The 15,998-nt window shown below is 37.0% G+C and overlaps 2 protein-coding genes across 2 annotated transcripts in view; one reads left to right on the plus strand and one right to left on the minus strand.

Annotated features, from left to right (window-relative positions):
* The window catches only part of MIOS (missing oocyte, meiosis regulator, homolog (Drosophila)), a 10,576-nt gene extending 557 nt beyond the window's left edge, over positions 1-10,019 (plus strand). Inside the window, 10 exon segments of the mRNA XM_009994923.1 lie at positions 1-805; positions 1,013-1,111; positions 2,015-2,272; positions 3,208-3,377; positions 4,988-5,053; positions 5,657-5,815; positions 6,556-6,708; positions 8,109-8,313; positions 9,368-9,497; positions 9,742-10,019. The exon segment at positions 1-805 is cut by the window's left edge and continues 18 nt beyond it. Coding sequence (XP_009993225.1) covers positions 1-805; positions 1,013-1,111; positions 2,015-2,272; positions 3,208-3,377; positions 4,988-5,053; positions 5,657-5,815; positions 6,556-6,708; positions 8,109-8,313; positions 9,368-9,497; positions 9,742-9,838 — 2,142 coding nt within the window. The 3' untranslated portion in view covers positions 9,839-10,019.
* A 3,805-nt stretch (positions 10,020-13,824) lies between these two features.
* Positions 13,825-15,998, minus strand: part of RPA3 (replication protein A3, 14kDa) — a 2,863-nt gene continuing 689 nt past the window's right edge. The window contains exons 2-4 of the mRNA XM_009994976.1: positions 15,786-15,860; positions 14,392-14,500; positions 13,825-13,907 (exon numbers count right to left, since the gene is read on the minus strand). Coding sequence (XP_009993278.1) covers positions 13,825-13,907; positions 14,392-14,500; positions 15,786-15,860 — 267 coding nt within the window. The remainder of the gene's footprint in view (positions 13,908-14,391; positions 14,501-15,785; positions 15,861-15,998) is intronic.

Consider the following 15,998-nt stretch of genomic DNA (forward strand, 5'->3'; position numbering starts at 1 on the left):
TCAGCAGGAGAGCCAGAAGCAGGACTGGTAGTAACAAAGCCACTGTATGAATTAGGACAGAACGATGCTTGTCTCTCTCTTTGTTGGCTTCCACGGGATCAGAAGCTTCTTTTAGCTGGAATGCATCGAAATCTGGCAATCTTTGATCTGAGGAACACGAGCCAAAAAATATTTGTAAACACCAAGGCTGTCCAAGGAGTGACTGTTGATCCCTATTTCCATGATCGTGTAGCTTCCTTCTATGAAGGTCAGGTTGCCATATGGGATTTAAGAAAGTTTGAAAAGCCAGTTTTGACCTTGACAGAGCAACCAAAACCCTTAACAAAAGTTGCATGGTGTCCAACAAGAACTGGACTGTTAGCTACTTTGACAAGGGATAGTAATATCATTAGACTGTATGACATGCAGCATACTCCCACCCCCATTGGTGATGAAACTGAGCCAACAATAATTGAAAGAAGTGTCCAACCATGTGAAAACTACATTGCTTCATTTGCCTGGCATCCTACAAATCAAAATCGAATGGTGGTAGTGACTCCGAACAGGACTATGTCTGACTTCACAGTTTTTGAAAGAATTTCTCTGGCATGGAGTCCAGTGACATCCTTAATGTGGGCTTGTGGGCGACATTTATATGAATGTACAGAGGAAGGAAAGGCTAGTTCCTTGGAAAAAGACATAGCTACCAAAATGCGGCTCAGAGCTCTGTCAAGGTATGGTCTGGATACTGAACAAGTTTGGAGAAATCACCTCCTAGCTGGAAATGAAGACCCTCAGCTGAAATCGCTTTGGTACACTCTGCATTATATCCTTTATTTTGCTGTAGTCTATATCCTAAAGGAGCAACATGCTTTTTATATAAACCATTTCTATGAAATACATGAAAGTCTTTAAGTATAATGCAACATCCTGTAACTACTTTGTATGTTAACAGGATGTAACTTTTAAATTTTAAAAAAATTATGGTTTTCAAACACTTGGGAAAATTTAAGCTTCCTATACATGGAAATACTTATGAAGCAGTATACTGAAGATATGGATCAAAAACTTACAGGAAACAAGGGTCCCTTAGTTTATGCTGGCATTAAATCAATTGTGAAGTCATCTTTGGGTAAGAACATTCCATCTTTGATAAGTTATATTGTAGTGTGTTTATAGAAAGATGCTCTTGTGGGTTTGTCTCTAAAAACACTGGAAAAAGCTATTTAAAAATACAGAAGCCAAGTATTTATCTTTGTGTTTTAATATATTGAAGTTAACACTTAATATTACAGTAATTTCCAGAATTTCCAGTGTTCTTGGAAAGTCAGTAATCATCAAAATATCCTTCAGCTAAACTCTTTTAAACATTTGGATTTTGATTGTAGCACGGAAAATTCTTGCTTCCCGTGTAACTCTTCTGTTTTTCAAAGTTCCACATAGGGGTGTCTATAGTCACTACTAAGGTACTAAGTACACTTATGTAACTATGTTTAAGCAAGCTGTCTTGTTATGAAATGATAATTGTCCCTGATGCATCACATGATGCCTCCCACTCTCAACGAAGCTCTTATAATTATTACCGATTTTTATTATTATTTGCATCTTTCCCTCTCTATTCACTATGTGTCTTATTAATATTTATGCTCCTTGGAGAAAAAAAAATCAGGCAGTGGTGGGAAAGCTAGAATGTTGATGCTTGCTCAGGAGAACTGGTAGAGCAGGTGCTTGACTGCGTATAACATGTTTTTGAATTGAACCTACTGATCACTCCTGTCAACTATAGCAAAAACCTCCAATAATCTTAGGAGGTAGAGGAAAGAAAAAAGACTTGGTGGGAAATATGCGTCAAGTTCAAATGCAGATTTATAGCAGATGAACATAAACGCGTTTTATGTTTCTCCTTACCACAGAGTTTTTAGTGGTGTTAATTTGAAGTACTAAAATACGATACTCGGCTTTTGTACTTTGAAATCAAAGTGTTGTGATTGCAATTTAAGTTGTGACTTAAGCATAATTTATTTTCCATTTCTAGGAACAACAGAGAACCTCAGGCATAGCAGAAGCGGATCCGATAGGCAGGCAGATATTATTCAGTATCTGAGTGAGGAGCGATCATTGGCTTTGCAGCTCTGTGGGTGGATAAAGAAGGGAACAGACTTAGATGTGGAACCTTTTTTAAATTCATTGGAACAGGAAGGAGATTGGGAGCGAGCTGCTGCTGTAGCACTTTTCAACTTGGACATACGGCGAGCAATACAAATTCTAAATAAAGGGGCTTCCTCGGGGAAAGGTGCGTATTTTGTTTAGTATCTTTTGTTTTGGCATTATAACACCTTTTCTGAAAACAGAATTGTGGAAGATAGTATGAAAAAAATGCCTGTTTTCTTAAGAAATAGTTACTTGAACTGGTTGCATTGGAGCTGGAGACTTTGACAAATGCTCATCTTTCATTCCTCAGGCTATCATATATGCTTTACTGTCTAATTAAAATAGATTGTGTTTCAGGATTTCCTATTGATTTGGACACAGGAAGTGTTATACTCAGTGCTAGTGTGATTCTTTTATTTTAATGGAATTGTGTCTTGGCTAGATGTCACATACATCTGCTTCTGTAGGGCTGCATGCAGCTTTCCACCAGGGCAACAGCTGTGGAATAGCTTCCATAGGGAAGGTTTGGAGTAGACACATTCTATTTTTAAATTCAAAAATAAAATTGAACTTCCTGACAAAATGAATATTTAGATGAAATAGATTTAATGTTTTTAGGAAACTTGTTAACTTGAAGCTGCTATATGCAATTGTCATCTTCCAGCTAGATCTATTAAGTGATGCAATATATGCAATCCTATCTTTTAACTTCTTGTGGATATTAATTATGGTCATGGCAATCCTTTACAGCAATAGGAAAACATTTAGCAGTTCAAAACTATTTTGAAATGCTGGAACCAGTGTGGTATTGTTTCAAGTATAACTGAGGCTGTCATGCATGTGAGCTTGTGACTTTTAGGCCCGTGAACTTACCTGAACAGGCATATAAAGCAGAAACTGAAACATGCTGGTGTGTATGCACATTTATTTCAGGTAGTGTTAATTCTGCTGCATTTTGTCTTGCATTCTGACAAAATGTTTGGTTTCAAACTGATGTTTTCGGTTACAGTTTTCATTTGGTTTCATTAAGTCCTTAATTTGAGCATTGTTTCATTGTTGTTTTTTTCAATATATCAGGTGATTTGAACCTTAATGTAGTAGCAATGGCTCTGTCCGGCTACACAGATGAGAAGAACTCACTTTGGAGAGAAATGTGCAGTACTCTAAGACTGCAGTTGAACAATCCCTACTTGTGTGCCATGTTTGCTTTCCTGACAAGTGAGTCTGGTTCATATGATGGTGTTTTGGTGAGTAAATGTCTCTTACATGTAATATCTTTTAGGTAATATATGCATATAGATATATATATATATATATGCACACACACACGTAGGTCAAGTGCTGTATACTCCCGTAATTCATCAGATTAGAATGTATTCTTTTCTTCTGCTGCTGCTCAATACCATTTTTTTCTTCTAATAGACATCTCATATTAGTGAATGTTGTGTTAGTGAACAGTATATATAAAACCATGCATAAACAACGAAAATATTCAACACGGTTCATGCAGAGGAATAATTTAAGGTTTTTTTTAGTGGGGACTTCTTAAACCATTAGAAATACATTATCCAAATTATTTAAGCAGGAAGGAAAAGAGAAGAGGGAGTTTAATAATGGAAAGGCTCAAAACAGAGTAAGTGCAGTGGAGTTCACAGAATTTTCACTGAGCTGTATTTGCATTAAATTGTATTTTTCCTTGCTTGTTAAAATAAATTTAGTGTGATAAAACAATAGTTTCACATCTTCTGAAATCGGTATTGCCACGTGAGAAGCAAACTAAATCTTTAATTATGAGATATTTGAAGCTTTACGGGGGTAACATACATGGTCCTTGATTAGAGAACAACATAGACTCATAGAATGATTTAGTTGGTATTATTTAGCTGAAGAGAGGACTCCTCTAATGCAGCAGGGTAATTCTGCTTAACCTGTTGATTATAAGTTTGTCATAATATGTGCTTTTAGGTTAGTAAATAAGGAAAGAATCCCTGAGGAGAGAAACCTGAGGTTTTTTTCACTGGCAAGAGAGAATGCTTGTGTTGTCTGGATGTTATTTAATAATTTTATAGTTGTTTTTATTGATGAATCGGAAATGAACAGACCGTAGGGTTTTTGGGTTTTTTAATTTTCATTTTTCCTTTAACGAAACCTGTTGAAATGTACATGAAAAATATTTTGCCATGCACATCTCCTTGTTCTAGCAGTGTCAGTCACAATTTCTATTCTGAAAATAATCAGGAGGGATAAATATGGGCACAGCTAAGTACCAGAATGAATCTAGTAAAGGATTTTTTTCTTAAGTGTTAGATCTAATAAAAGGATTAGAAAACAAGTAACTATTATTCCAGTGCTGCACCTTGAGTGCTAATATACCTGTGAGAAATCTGTTGGATGTTTGGGGTTTTGTTTTGTTTTCAACTTCTAGTTATTATTGTAGGAAGGAATCCAGTGGTTAGACTAGTTATTTTGTATATATAGCAAACAAAGGTTGGTTTGTTTTTCTTGTCCCTGTGGCTTCCTGAGCCTCTTGGCTGTGTGCTAGAAGAACTCTAGGCCAGCCCTACCTGTCTTGTGAAGTTTCTATATCCAGTTTCATAAATAGGATGTGTTGTAGCAGGATTTCAGCTATTTAAATAGATTATTCCAGTAGTCTGGGGCTGATACCTGTACCTGACTATAAACAATGAATCTGATAACTAGTGTCAGCACTATCTTCAGCTGCGATGCTTTCTTTGTCCACGATCAAATTAATGGTGTTAGTTACACAATGGTGCAAATGTTCTGACTTCTACAAAGAATGTGTTGAAAAAGTGGAAGCTTGCATGTGATGGTAGTGTTCTCATTTTTCTCTCCAAAGTATGAAAATAATGTAGCTGTACGAGACCGAGTAGCATTTGCTTGCAAGTTCCTCAATGATGCTCAAGTAAGTCTGAGGTTGCATGTTTAAGCAAACTGTAAAGCTGGGTTTTATTTAGAGATGGAAGAAGCTTTGGGGTGGAGGGGTGAGCAGTGTAAGCAAAGAGTCATGAGTGATTTTCCTTGTCACAATAGTTTATAAGGTTATAGTAGAATTTGCTCTTCAGCTTGTATCTTTGCCTTGATTTTTGTTTTTCTTTTTAAAATGTTGATGAGATGCTTATTTGTTAAGTGTTACTGCATTAACTGCCTCAGTGATGACTACTTGTACTTATTCAGTATTTATTTCCGGATATTTACCTTCTTTTGATTTAAGGCTTGGTTTTACAGCAAGACTCTTCTCTTTTAAATCCATCAAAGTATTTAAAGAATATGTAACGTCCCTCTTTGCACTTCATATCAGGAGGCTTAAAGTTTGTGAATATTTTAATTCTTGTAGTATAATAGATATAGTCATGCATCTTTTCCTTTATAACATTGAGCAAGCAGCATATTCTGTTAGCAAAAGACCAATTATTAAAGAAAGTTATCCAATTATTGAAAGTTTTTACATAGGCCAACATAAGTTATTTAGGAACAGACGGCAGAAGTAACTTCGTTTTCTTAATAGCTGAACAGGTTTATTGAAAAGCTGACAAATGAAATGAAAGATGCTGGGAATTTGGAGGGAATACTGTTAACGGGGTTGACAAAAGATGGAGTGGACTTGATGGAAAGTTATGTTGACAGAACTGGAGATGTCCAGACAGCAAGCTATTGTATGCTACAGGTTAGTGTTTCACTCTAAAACAAATCTTTAGAAGACAGCTAAGCATAGTTTCTTTAACAATATAGTATTGGATCTTGTGAACTAAAAAGTATTGTCTATAATAATTTGTGACCATATATATCATACCTGTTCCATGAAATAATCTGAAGCACTCAATGGTACCTTCAAACATGTATCTTCACTCTCTCTGGTCAAGATAGCTTGAGGAGATACCAGGGGAAGGAGGCAAAAAAAATTAAAATCGTCCTTTCACTAGCTGAACTGAGAATATCCATTCCTGTGCTTATTGCTGGTGTGCTTCCTAATAGGTTCAGAATTATAGAGAACAGAGGCGTTCTTTGTTTCTCTGTAGGTATTGGTTTTATTTTGTTTTTTTATGATGAATATGTCATGGCCCTTAACAGTTGCAGCTATTGCCAGCACTGTGTTTAACTGCATATGCAATCAGAGCAATGATACAGGCTCTGGTATGTGACAAAATTTCATAATCCTTCATTTGACAGACATGAGTTTTTAATAGGACATGGCAGCAGGGATATTTTCAACCAGGCAGTCAGACTGAAGAAAATTTTTACTAAACTCCCTTTACAGTTTAACAGAAAATTGATCTTTTTCTAGACAAATTACAGTTCATTATTTATTTTATCTTGTAGTAGGCTTTGTAAGGTCTTTTGAAAAAGTGACTACTATGTATTGTGCATCTTCAGTGTGTGTCTGACACATTTTCCTGCCTGCTTTAGGGTTCTCCATCAGATGTACTTAAGGATGAGAGGGTTCAGTACTGGATTGAGAACTACAGGAATCTTTTAGATGCTTGGAGGTTTTGGCATAAACGTGCAGAATTTGATATCCACAGGAGTAAGCTGGACCCCAGTTCAAAACCTTTAGCCCAGGTAAATATAATTCTTGTGTGATGAATCCAGAAAGGGAAGTGGCTTGGTACTTCTGTAGAAAAAAGCTGCTGGCCACAACACAGCTTTTATGAGGACTCATATGTAAAAGAAAGATTTCAACTCAGGCTGCCCTAAAAAAGTAGTCATTTTTTTTGTTTTCAAAATAATTTTTGAGACAGGACTTAACTGTTTTGATAGAGAATACACATTTATAATAAACAAAGCTGCATTTCTTCATACCTAATCTATTAAATCAATTCCCTACTACTTTTATTAAAGCGTTTGATTTTGGTTGTTTTTAATTTTATTTTCGTAAACCCTTCCCTTTTCTTTCAAGTAACAGGTTGTTTTTCAGAAACTCTAACTTCTCTACAGTTTTTCCGGGGCAGCTTCTCTTTTCCTCCCATGTTGAAAAACAAAATCAGAGATGTATCATCCAGCTGAATATTGTATCGTGGTGAGGATGATGCTGCAACCAGGGAATTGAACAAAGAACCAGTTTAAATTTGCTGTTTTTATAGAAGTGAACCTCAAAACTATTTTTGAGGTTCTTGAGCCTTAAAATAAAAGTGAATAGCAGCAACTTTCATTATCAGTTCTGAACATAAGCTAAATGAAAAACTAACACCCTGTCTTAATGCTCTAGTTAACATCCGGTGGCATTTTTAGCTAATGTGGTCTTACCACACAGCACCTTCCACCCTCGTATGTCTGCAAAGTGTGTGTGTTACAAGCCATAGGGCCCAGAGGGTTCTAAGGAAGGCTATTTTTGCTTTTGTGTATCTGTCACAGCTTTTAAGGACAGCTGCATCCCTACTGCTTCAAGTGGGAGAGATTTTAGTGATTATAATGATATCTATATAAAAAGGCAATATATAATAATAATCACCATCATGATCTAATAAGCTTTTTCCTCATGTCATCAACGTAAATAGCCCCTAAGAGCTAGAAGTATGTGCTCCTTGGTATCTAGTCACAACTTCTGACATAAGGCATGCAGATAAAGATTAATAGGAAGAGTCTTCGGTTGGGGAATTTGAGTGGTTCACCCACCCACAGTGAGGTAGGGATCTGATTTAATTATACCATGAGTAAACACTTTATTTAATTACCATAGGTATAGGTTTTTGTTACCTTAAAGAGTACCTTTCCAAGTTCTAGCAATTGTGCATGTTTTTATGTGCTTTCAAGGTAAGTGGGCATCATTAACACCTGATGCTCAGGATTGTGTGCCACATCTGTGAGTCAAGGGGGTAGAAACTCCTTTACAAGTAGCTTGGTTTTCCAGGACACTCTAAAATATTTGGTAAATAAGTGTTTGCTAGCTTGATTGAATTCACTCATGGCTGTTGCAAAAGTAGGACAGAACAAAAATATTAATGGGCTTTTGTTCTCTTTAGGTGTTCGTGAGTTGCAATTTCTGTGGAAAATCAATCTCTTACAGCTGTTCAGCTATTCCTCATCAGGGGAGAGGTTTTAGTCAATATGGAGTTAGTGGTTCACCAACTAAATCCAAAGTTACCAGCTGTCCTGGTTGCCGTAAACCCCTTCCTCGCTGTGCACTTTGCTTGATAAATATGGGAACACCAGTTTCCAGCTGTCCAGGTATGTCACTGTATTTTAATTACCCAGCTAGAGTACTAGTTAGAGGCTTAATTAGGCAATTCCTGTTGGAAGATCTATTGCATCTTTGTATTTATATATATTCACACTTGTCATTTTGAGAGAGGAAGACCATCACTGAAAACTTTACATCCCATCTGATTTTATAGCGATACCTATGGCTCAGTTCCTTGGTGTCAGACAGTGGTTCTGACAGTTTTTCCAGTGAGAATATTGGTGAAATTCCAATTAGATTAAAAGATTCAAGTATTGTGGTGGTTAGTATTGTGAGCCCTAAAACATAAGAAATGGGAAGTGAGATAATCTTGAGATGAATGGTAGGGGCACTACAGAAATCTTGGAATGTGTATTTTTAACTGGAAGAGGAATTGAATGTCTTACAAATTCTGTCACTATGTGTGAAAGAATGGGTTATGCTGTCACAAATAAGGAATAATATGACTAGAATGTCTTGGGTCTAAGTGGCTTGGGCTCAGCCTTAGACAAGGACAAAGTGCAATTGATTTTGTGTATGTTTTTAGGTCAGTCTTGTTACAGGTACATTAGCAGCTCTGCAGTTGTCTTTACACATCTTTTTTCATTCTTTCACTGGTCTGTTATGACTTCCATATAGTAATTGTTCCAATTTACAACTTAGACTTCGTTTTCTTTTTTAATATACATACATACTACTTTTTTCCTAAAGCAGAACATCTCATTTGCAGTAAAGCAGACCTATAATTCATTGGAACATAAATGAATCACTGAAACAAATCTGTGTTGAACAAGATTCTGTCTGTAAAATTTATTTAATAGGCAAGTTCAGCATATCTGTGAGATGTGAAACAACAGCTCAGCAATGCAACTTTTGTTTTGGCCTTCCACCAGTTCTTATTTGTCTAAGAATTTTACTGATTTCTCTTTTAAAATCGGGTCACTTTTTCCAATAATATTCCTAATTTCAAATTTATTCTAATAGTGTTACTGGCACTGAAAGATTAAGTTAAGCATAATAATTTACAAGCATATTTGTGGGGGTGGGTTTGCCTCTGCACAGGAGGGTCCAAGTCAGATGAGAAAGTGGATCTTAGCAAAGACAAGAAGTTAGCCCAGTTCAACAACTGGTTTACTTGGTGTCACAACTGTAGGCACGGTGGACATGCTGGCCATATGCTTAGCTGGTTCAGGTAAGTTGATGTTAAAATCTTCCTTATTTCAGAGGTGTATGCTGCCCTCAGTAGGACTTGCCTTCTTTGCTTATTTATCATTATAATGTTTTGTTGGTTTAGGACATATGCAAAACTTAACTATGATGCTTAGTTTTTCTGACATCTATGTCCCTGCATGTACTTAAATGTATAGATTACAAAATTCTTGTTAGTTTTATTTTACCCTTTTTTTTTTTTTTTTTCCTTTGCTATTGCTATCTAGGGATCATACTGAGTGCCCAGTTTCTTCCTGCTCATGTAAGTGTATGCAGCTGGATACAACAGGGAATCTCATTCCAGCAGAGACTGTCCAGGCATAAATACTGTTTGACAATGTGGGGCTCTCTAATGGATGTCCATCATAGTCCAAGCATGTATTTCAGACAAAGGTCATTTGTGACTTACTGTGAAAAAATAAATCGCTATCAGATGAGTACAATGATGTGTGTATGACTGTGCTTGGTAGAAACAGGTATTCCTAAATTGAGCCCCTGGGTACAGCGTGTAGTCCTTCTGCAGAGATCTGAATTAAGTACAAAAGCATTAATGGAATCATGGACTCTTTGCTAAAACATTTAATAAAGTATTCAGGGTAATGCTGCTGGGCCTTTTTTTTTTTTTTTTTTCCAAACAAAGCAGTGTTTCTAAGCTCTGTTTACTGAAAGTGAGCCTTCAAAATAAAGACCTGAGAAGTCTTCAGAAGATTACAGTGATGCTGTGGATTCCACCATTCATTGCTTCATCACACTTTCTTGTATGCAGACATTTCCTTCTAAGTTAATTCAAAGTGCCACTATTAATTGTATTCTAAAGATTTTTATTTTAAAGAAAAATCCCTTTCTGTATCTTTTGCAATTTAAGCTTTTACTTAATTTACATACATACCTAGCAGATGTGAATTTTAATGCTAAAGAATTTGGGGGTTTTGTCTCCTAGCAAAGGCTATAATCCTAGAGAAGAGTTCCCAAAAATGTAATGAGTCAGTTCCAGTGCAGAGTGCAGGTAAACTCTAGATTTCATGTGACTGAGTAATTTTTAATATAGTACTGTGACGATCTAAAATTGCAAGGTGTGGAGACTTGTAAATACTTGTTTTTAACTACGTGCTGAGTTTTGACAACAAAAATATTCGAAGACTTATGGTTAACCAGGATTTTTCTGTACTTCTGAAATTATGCTGGGAAGTGTGAAATTGACCAATAGAAATCCTGCTTCTGGTCACTAGTGGCTACCAGTGTGCTCCCAGAAGGCTGCACAATTTCAGAAGTAGTTCTAGAAATGTTATCAGCTGGAACTAACATTAATTATTAACTTGAGAGTCAATGGTATTTTGCTCATACCATTGCTAGATGCTAATCAGTATTGTTGTCTTTGATTTGTAGACAACAAAATTTACACAAATTAGGGAAAAAACCCCACCTGTTTTAAGGTATGTGATAGTAACATCAGTTTACTTGGTGTGTATTTATTTACTAGTAGAAACTGTATGAATTACTTCACATGTGCGTGCTATGAAATACTTAATGGAATGCTGGCAATAAACTGGTAACATATTGCCAGGACGGTGAAAACTGGTGTTTTAAAAGAGACTATATTGTAATATACCACTAGTTTTAAGTACTCTAGTGTAGTTGCAACAAGATAGAACATGGAAGTATTTTCTGTAGATGTACATGATTACATTCAGGACTTGGTTACATTTTCTGATTTAGCATTAATATATCTGCTACATTCATTCTGATTTAAATTTCTTGCCTTATTGACAAAGATCCTTTTTAAAGTTAAAATCTAAGAGGTCCTTGATATTTGTAGGCATGAGAGTGGTTACTTTTTTTCTTGTTTGACTATTTATTTTTCTTTCCAGTATTTTTGCACACTTTATGTTGCTGTTCAAGAGCTCTTCAAAATGTTCCCCATTTATAGATGTAAACTGGGGTTTGATGTATGATACCGTATTTATATAAATACAGGCAATAAATCCTCATTTCCATAAAACAAAAGTTTTGTAAGTGTCCAGGATATTTTTTTATTCCTCTCAAATAACAACAATTAGTAAATTATCCTGATAAATTCCATGTCTAGGTGAATACAACTACTAATTTAGTCTCGATTTCTTATGTAAAGAAACCTCCTAACATTTTCAACTTGACTATACCTGTTTGTGTCCAATTCTATCACTTAATTAGATAGTTACTGATACTCAGCATGTCTTTGAAGTGTTTTGGATTATGCATATGTGCATACTCTGGCACAGTATAGCCACCCATTTTGGCTGCTGTAATTGGTAATCAGGCTTTCAGACCAGTTATTACACTATTTGCAAAATTTACTAAGTAAAAGATGTATGTTTTTTAATGATGAGATTTTTTTTTTCCTTGTTTTGCTTTTAAATTAATAAAGCTGTGATTTTGGGGGGTGATTTGTTGTCTTCTGACAATAAGTATAGCATTTCATTATCTGCAGTTACTTTTAAATTTACCATATTCTGATAGAAAAACAGGTCCCAGAAGTCAGTCACAAGCATGATGGGAGCAGAAGGATTGCTCTCCAGCTCCAGATGACAGGAACCTACTCCAGTCAGCCCCAACTATGTAATTCACTTTGTAACCCCTTTTCTGCTCCCAGGTTCCCACCCTTTACCACTCTTTCCTCCTCCCAAAGGAGCCACATGTTCCATTTCAGGCCCTGGTTTTGCTGACATTCCTCTTTGGTGTTTATGGTAGAGTTGCCCTGGTGATTCCCTTCGATTAGCAACCCACAGAGCCACTATTTCCCTTATCTGCAAGGTCTGGCAGATTCTCACATCTTTATCTTGTGTGTGCAGGCCTAACTGGGGCCAGAAACATTAATAGTCTGGAGTAGGTGAATGAGAAGAACATAGTAGAAATGTTGTGTTGAATGCCAGCCACCTATCATTGCTGTGGGACTAGATGGACAAAAAGAGTCTTGCCCTGACAAAGGGAAACTAGCATTTATCATTTGGGTGTATTCAGATACCACCACACAAGCACAGTCCAAGGATGGTCTCCATATGGGGGTAAAGTGCTATCTATAGCCATCTAGTGGCAGGCTGTTCTATTAGGCCTGGATAGTCTTGATAACCAAGAACTACGTGCACATAACATCATGTTCTATGTGCCCAAAATACCAATTTTCTAAAGTGCAGTAATACAAAAGACTTAAACTCTAGGAAAGCAAGCATGCAGTTATTAACAATGCCCTTCTATTTTACTGAATACTGTTAACCACTAATACAGTAATGAAGGCACTACAGGACAAAGCATGGTATGCCACGTTGACCTTGTGTTCTTGTTTGCTGTCTGACACTGACTCATACTTCGGAAGTCCTTCTCCTGTGACACTGTCTGTCTTTTAAGTACAGGGGAAAAACAGATCACCTGGTAATTTGATTATCCACTTTGATAAATAAGAAGTCTTTGAAGAAATTCCTTGACTTAAAATGGAGATGCCTATAAATACACATAAGGCTAAGCAAGGTTAATACAGCACTAATCTAGCTATTAAACCTGAAACCTGTTTGTATGAAAGGTTAATGAACAGAGCTATAAATAAGGCTTATTTAAAATACTTTAAAATATTTTATGTATTAATTCAGAGGGAATATTTCCAAAGTTAGATTTTACTTATGCTGTGTTACCCTAAGGGATGTAAGAATTCTGCTACATGCTGTAAGTAGCCTGGATAGTAACAAAACCTAGAATTGTGTGGAAGTGTATATGGTTAAAGTCATCATGACACTTTGGCTGAATCCCAGTACTTTAATTAAGACACCCAGACTCGCCATGGATCACGGAAAACACGACTCTTAACATGTAATACTGATACAAATAGTTAAATGAAATCTGATCTTTTTTATCAGAGGAGAGAATTTTCAAGATGCAAAATACCCTCCCCCATGTTCAATAAATTGATATCAAAGCAAATGAAATTAAAAAGAAAATCTTTACATTAAAACCCCATCAGATGGTTTGCATACATGTCTAATGTTAAGTATTCTAGAACCTCTAACACCAATAACAAAAAGATGCCTACAAAACTTCAGTTTCTAGCAAGTCTAATCCTGCAAAAGGGTTAAATATATACAGACAGTGAGATACCCACAGAAGTGTTCTTCTTGCTGCATAAATTAATTTTCAAAGCACTCTTCACTGGCCATACACGGCACATAGAACAGCATATTTTCAGTATATTTGTTGGAAATAAATGCAACTGTTACCATGCTGTTAGGCAAGAAAGCTCCAGTACTGCTGTCCCCTCTGGACCTCTAAATATATGCTAAGAAAAATCAATTGCTCCTCCCAGTACCAAATGGGAAATAGTCAGGGAATTCATGAATAATTTTTAATGCTTCATTGTAGAGTTCCAGATCTGAAAGAGGACAAAGAAAATGGTTATTATGCATAAGCTAAATTGCTCATAAGCAAATGGCAGCATTAAAGCACTGCTTAATTTCAAGGAGTATAGCTGAGCATTCCCATTTCCCTTCATCCTCCCCAGTATTCCCAAGGCAGCCACGCTCGATTGCTTTCTGGAGGGTTACTTTTAGGCCTGCTAGGTGCACAATCACACAGGATCCAGTGCAAGGCAAGAACCACATGGCTGGGAGTAGGAGATTCAAACCATGATCTAGATTAGCTCCAGCTTTGAGTCAGTCCCTACAGTTCGACTGTAGTAAGTGTATTTTGTACAGTTTTCCCATGACACTCTCCTTTTCTACGTTCTACTCCCTATGTGGAAGCTTGAGGAAAGGCCTTGTCTATAAGAAAAGCTATTCAGTCAGGCAGCTTTCCCTTCTTACTTATTGAAGAAGACTTAAGAATATGGATTTGTCATAATGTATATTCTTACTTACCAAATGGACTTTTATCTTCTCTGAACTGGACATACGACACGCACATGATGGTTGCCTGGTTTGTTACTCTTCCCACTACTTCAATAACTCCTGAGATCTCTTCATCTAACTAGAAAACAAACCAAACATGAAATTAGCATCACTAAATTAGCTGCTGCTTCAACTGCGTAGCACTTACACCAGGAACTCTCCACAACTGAAGGTTTGTTCATGACCACAGATGCTGTTCCATGTCAAACAATAAAGTACTTCTGAACACTCCTGTCCCTCTCCCCAAAACACCCCACAAAAGCAGAGACACTTGTAACAGCCCATTCAGTACTGACACAAAACAAATATGAAGAAGCATTACAGAGAAGATACCACTTTGTAAGTGTAATTTAATCACTGAACAGAAACTAATCTAGAATCTGTCAGTAAATGTTCAGAGTACAAAGACACTGACAATAACAATTTCCCCTTGGTTGAACAAGGGAAAAGAAAAAGGCTAAAATTTTATTATTGCTAGTCCCAAATCATACACCTTGACATGCCTTCCTTCTTTTTTAAGATACTATTTTTAAGAGTGCAGTACTATCTCAGTATTGTTCTTCGATATCTAACTCTGACCTTTAACTTCATAACAAGTTTCCTGGAACACAGCAACAGATTTCCATCCCTGCCCATAATTTTGGCTTTCTCTGTTGAAAGGATGAACTACACACACACAAAGGAGGGAAAGGGCAGAAAGTATTTTCATTATCCAATCTGAATCTATCAAAGTTCTTCCATTTACATCAGGCAAACAGAGGGATGAACCTGACATATTTTTTCTGCACACACCAGCATTAATTGATAGAATTATTTTTTAAGAAAAAATGCTCAAGCTAACTATGACATCTATGGGAATGCTATGACAAGTGTTCTAAGCATTTAGAGAAATGTCAACCCAAAGGACTTGAAAATACAGTATTTTGGGGGTTTTTGGATTATCTTCACAAAATACTTTGTTAGGCATGCAAAAGCAATACAGCAAGGGAGGAAAACGTGAAAGGAAACGGAATGAATACAGATAGTGAAATATATTACACTGTAAACAACGAACAGAGCCAAGACAAAGTAGCCAAACAGGGATGTGTCTGCCGAGGAATGAATTCTCTCTTAACAGCAGCCGAAAACTGATCAAGATCAAAGCAGTTTATTCATACAAAGACTGCATGTTAGCTGGAAGATGAGAAAAGCAGAGGCAAGGAAACAAGTCCAAAAGGAAGAAAAAGAAGAGATTTTTTTTTTTTTCTAACCAAAAACTTAATACACGCAAGGCACGCGCAGGTTCAGGCTTCAGAAAGGACGAAACCTCCGGGATCCACAAGAGGCGACAGGGAAGTTATTTCCGAAGTCATTCCTTAACTTACAGGCTCGCTCAGCTCCACGGTGGCGTGTTTCCCTTCTCCATCCGAGAGCACGAGAAGCTTGCCGCTGGGATGGATCTACGGGAGACAGGCAGCAGCTGTGAGCGCTGCAGGTGCCGTCCCTCAGCCCTCCCTGCCCGGCCCGGCCCGCCCACCGCCCCAGGCCGGGCCTCGCTCAGCCCGGGCCGCCCCAGGCCTGCCCAGCCCGGGGCGCCC

The sequence above is a fragment of the Chaetura pelagica genome, unplaced genomic scaffold (assembly GCF_000747805.2).
Source record: "Chaetura pelagica isolate M959 unplaced genomic scaffold, ChaPel_1.0 scaffold12, whole genome shotgun sequence".
Taxonomy (NCBI): domain Eukaryota; kingdom Metazoa; phylum Chordata; class Aves; order Apodiformes; family Apodidae; genus Chaetura; species Chaetura pelagica.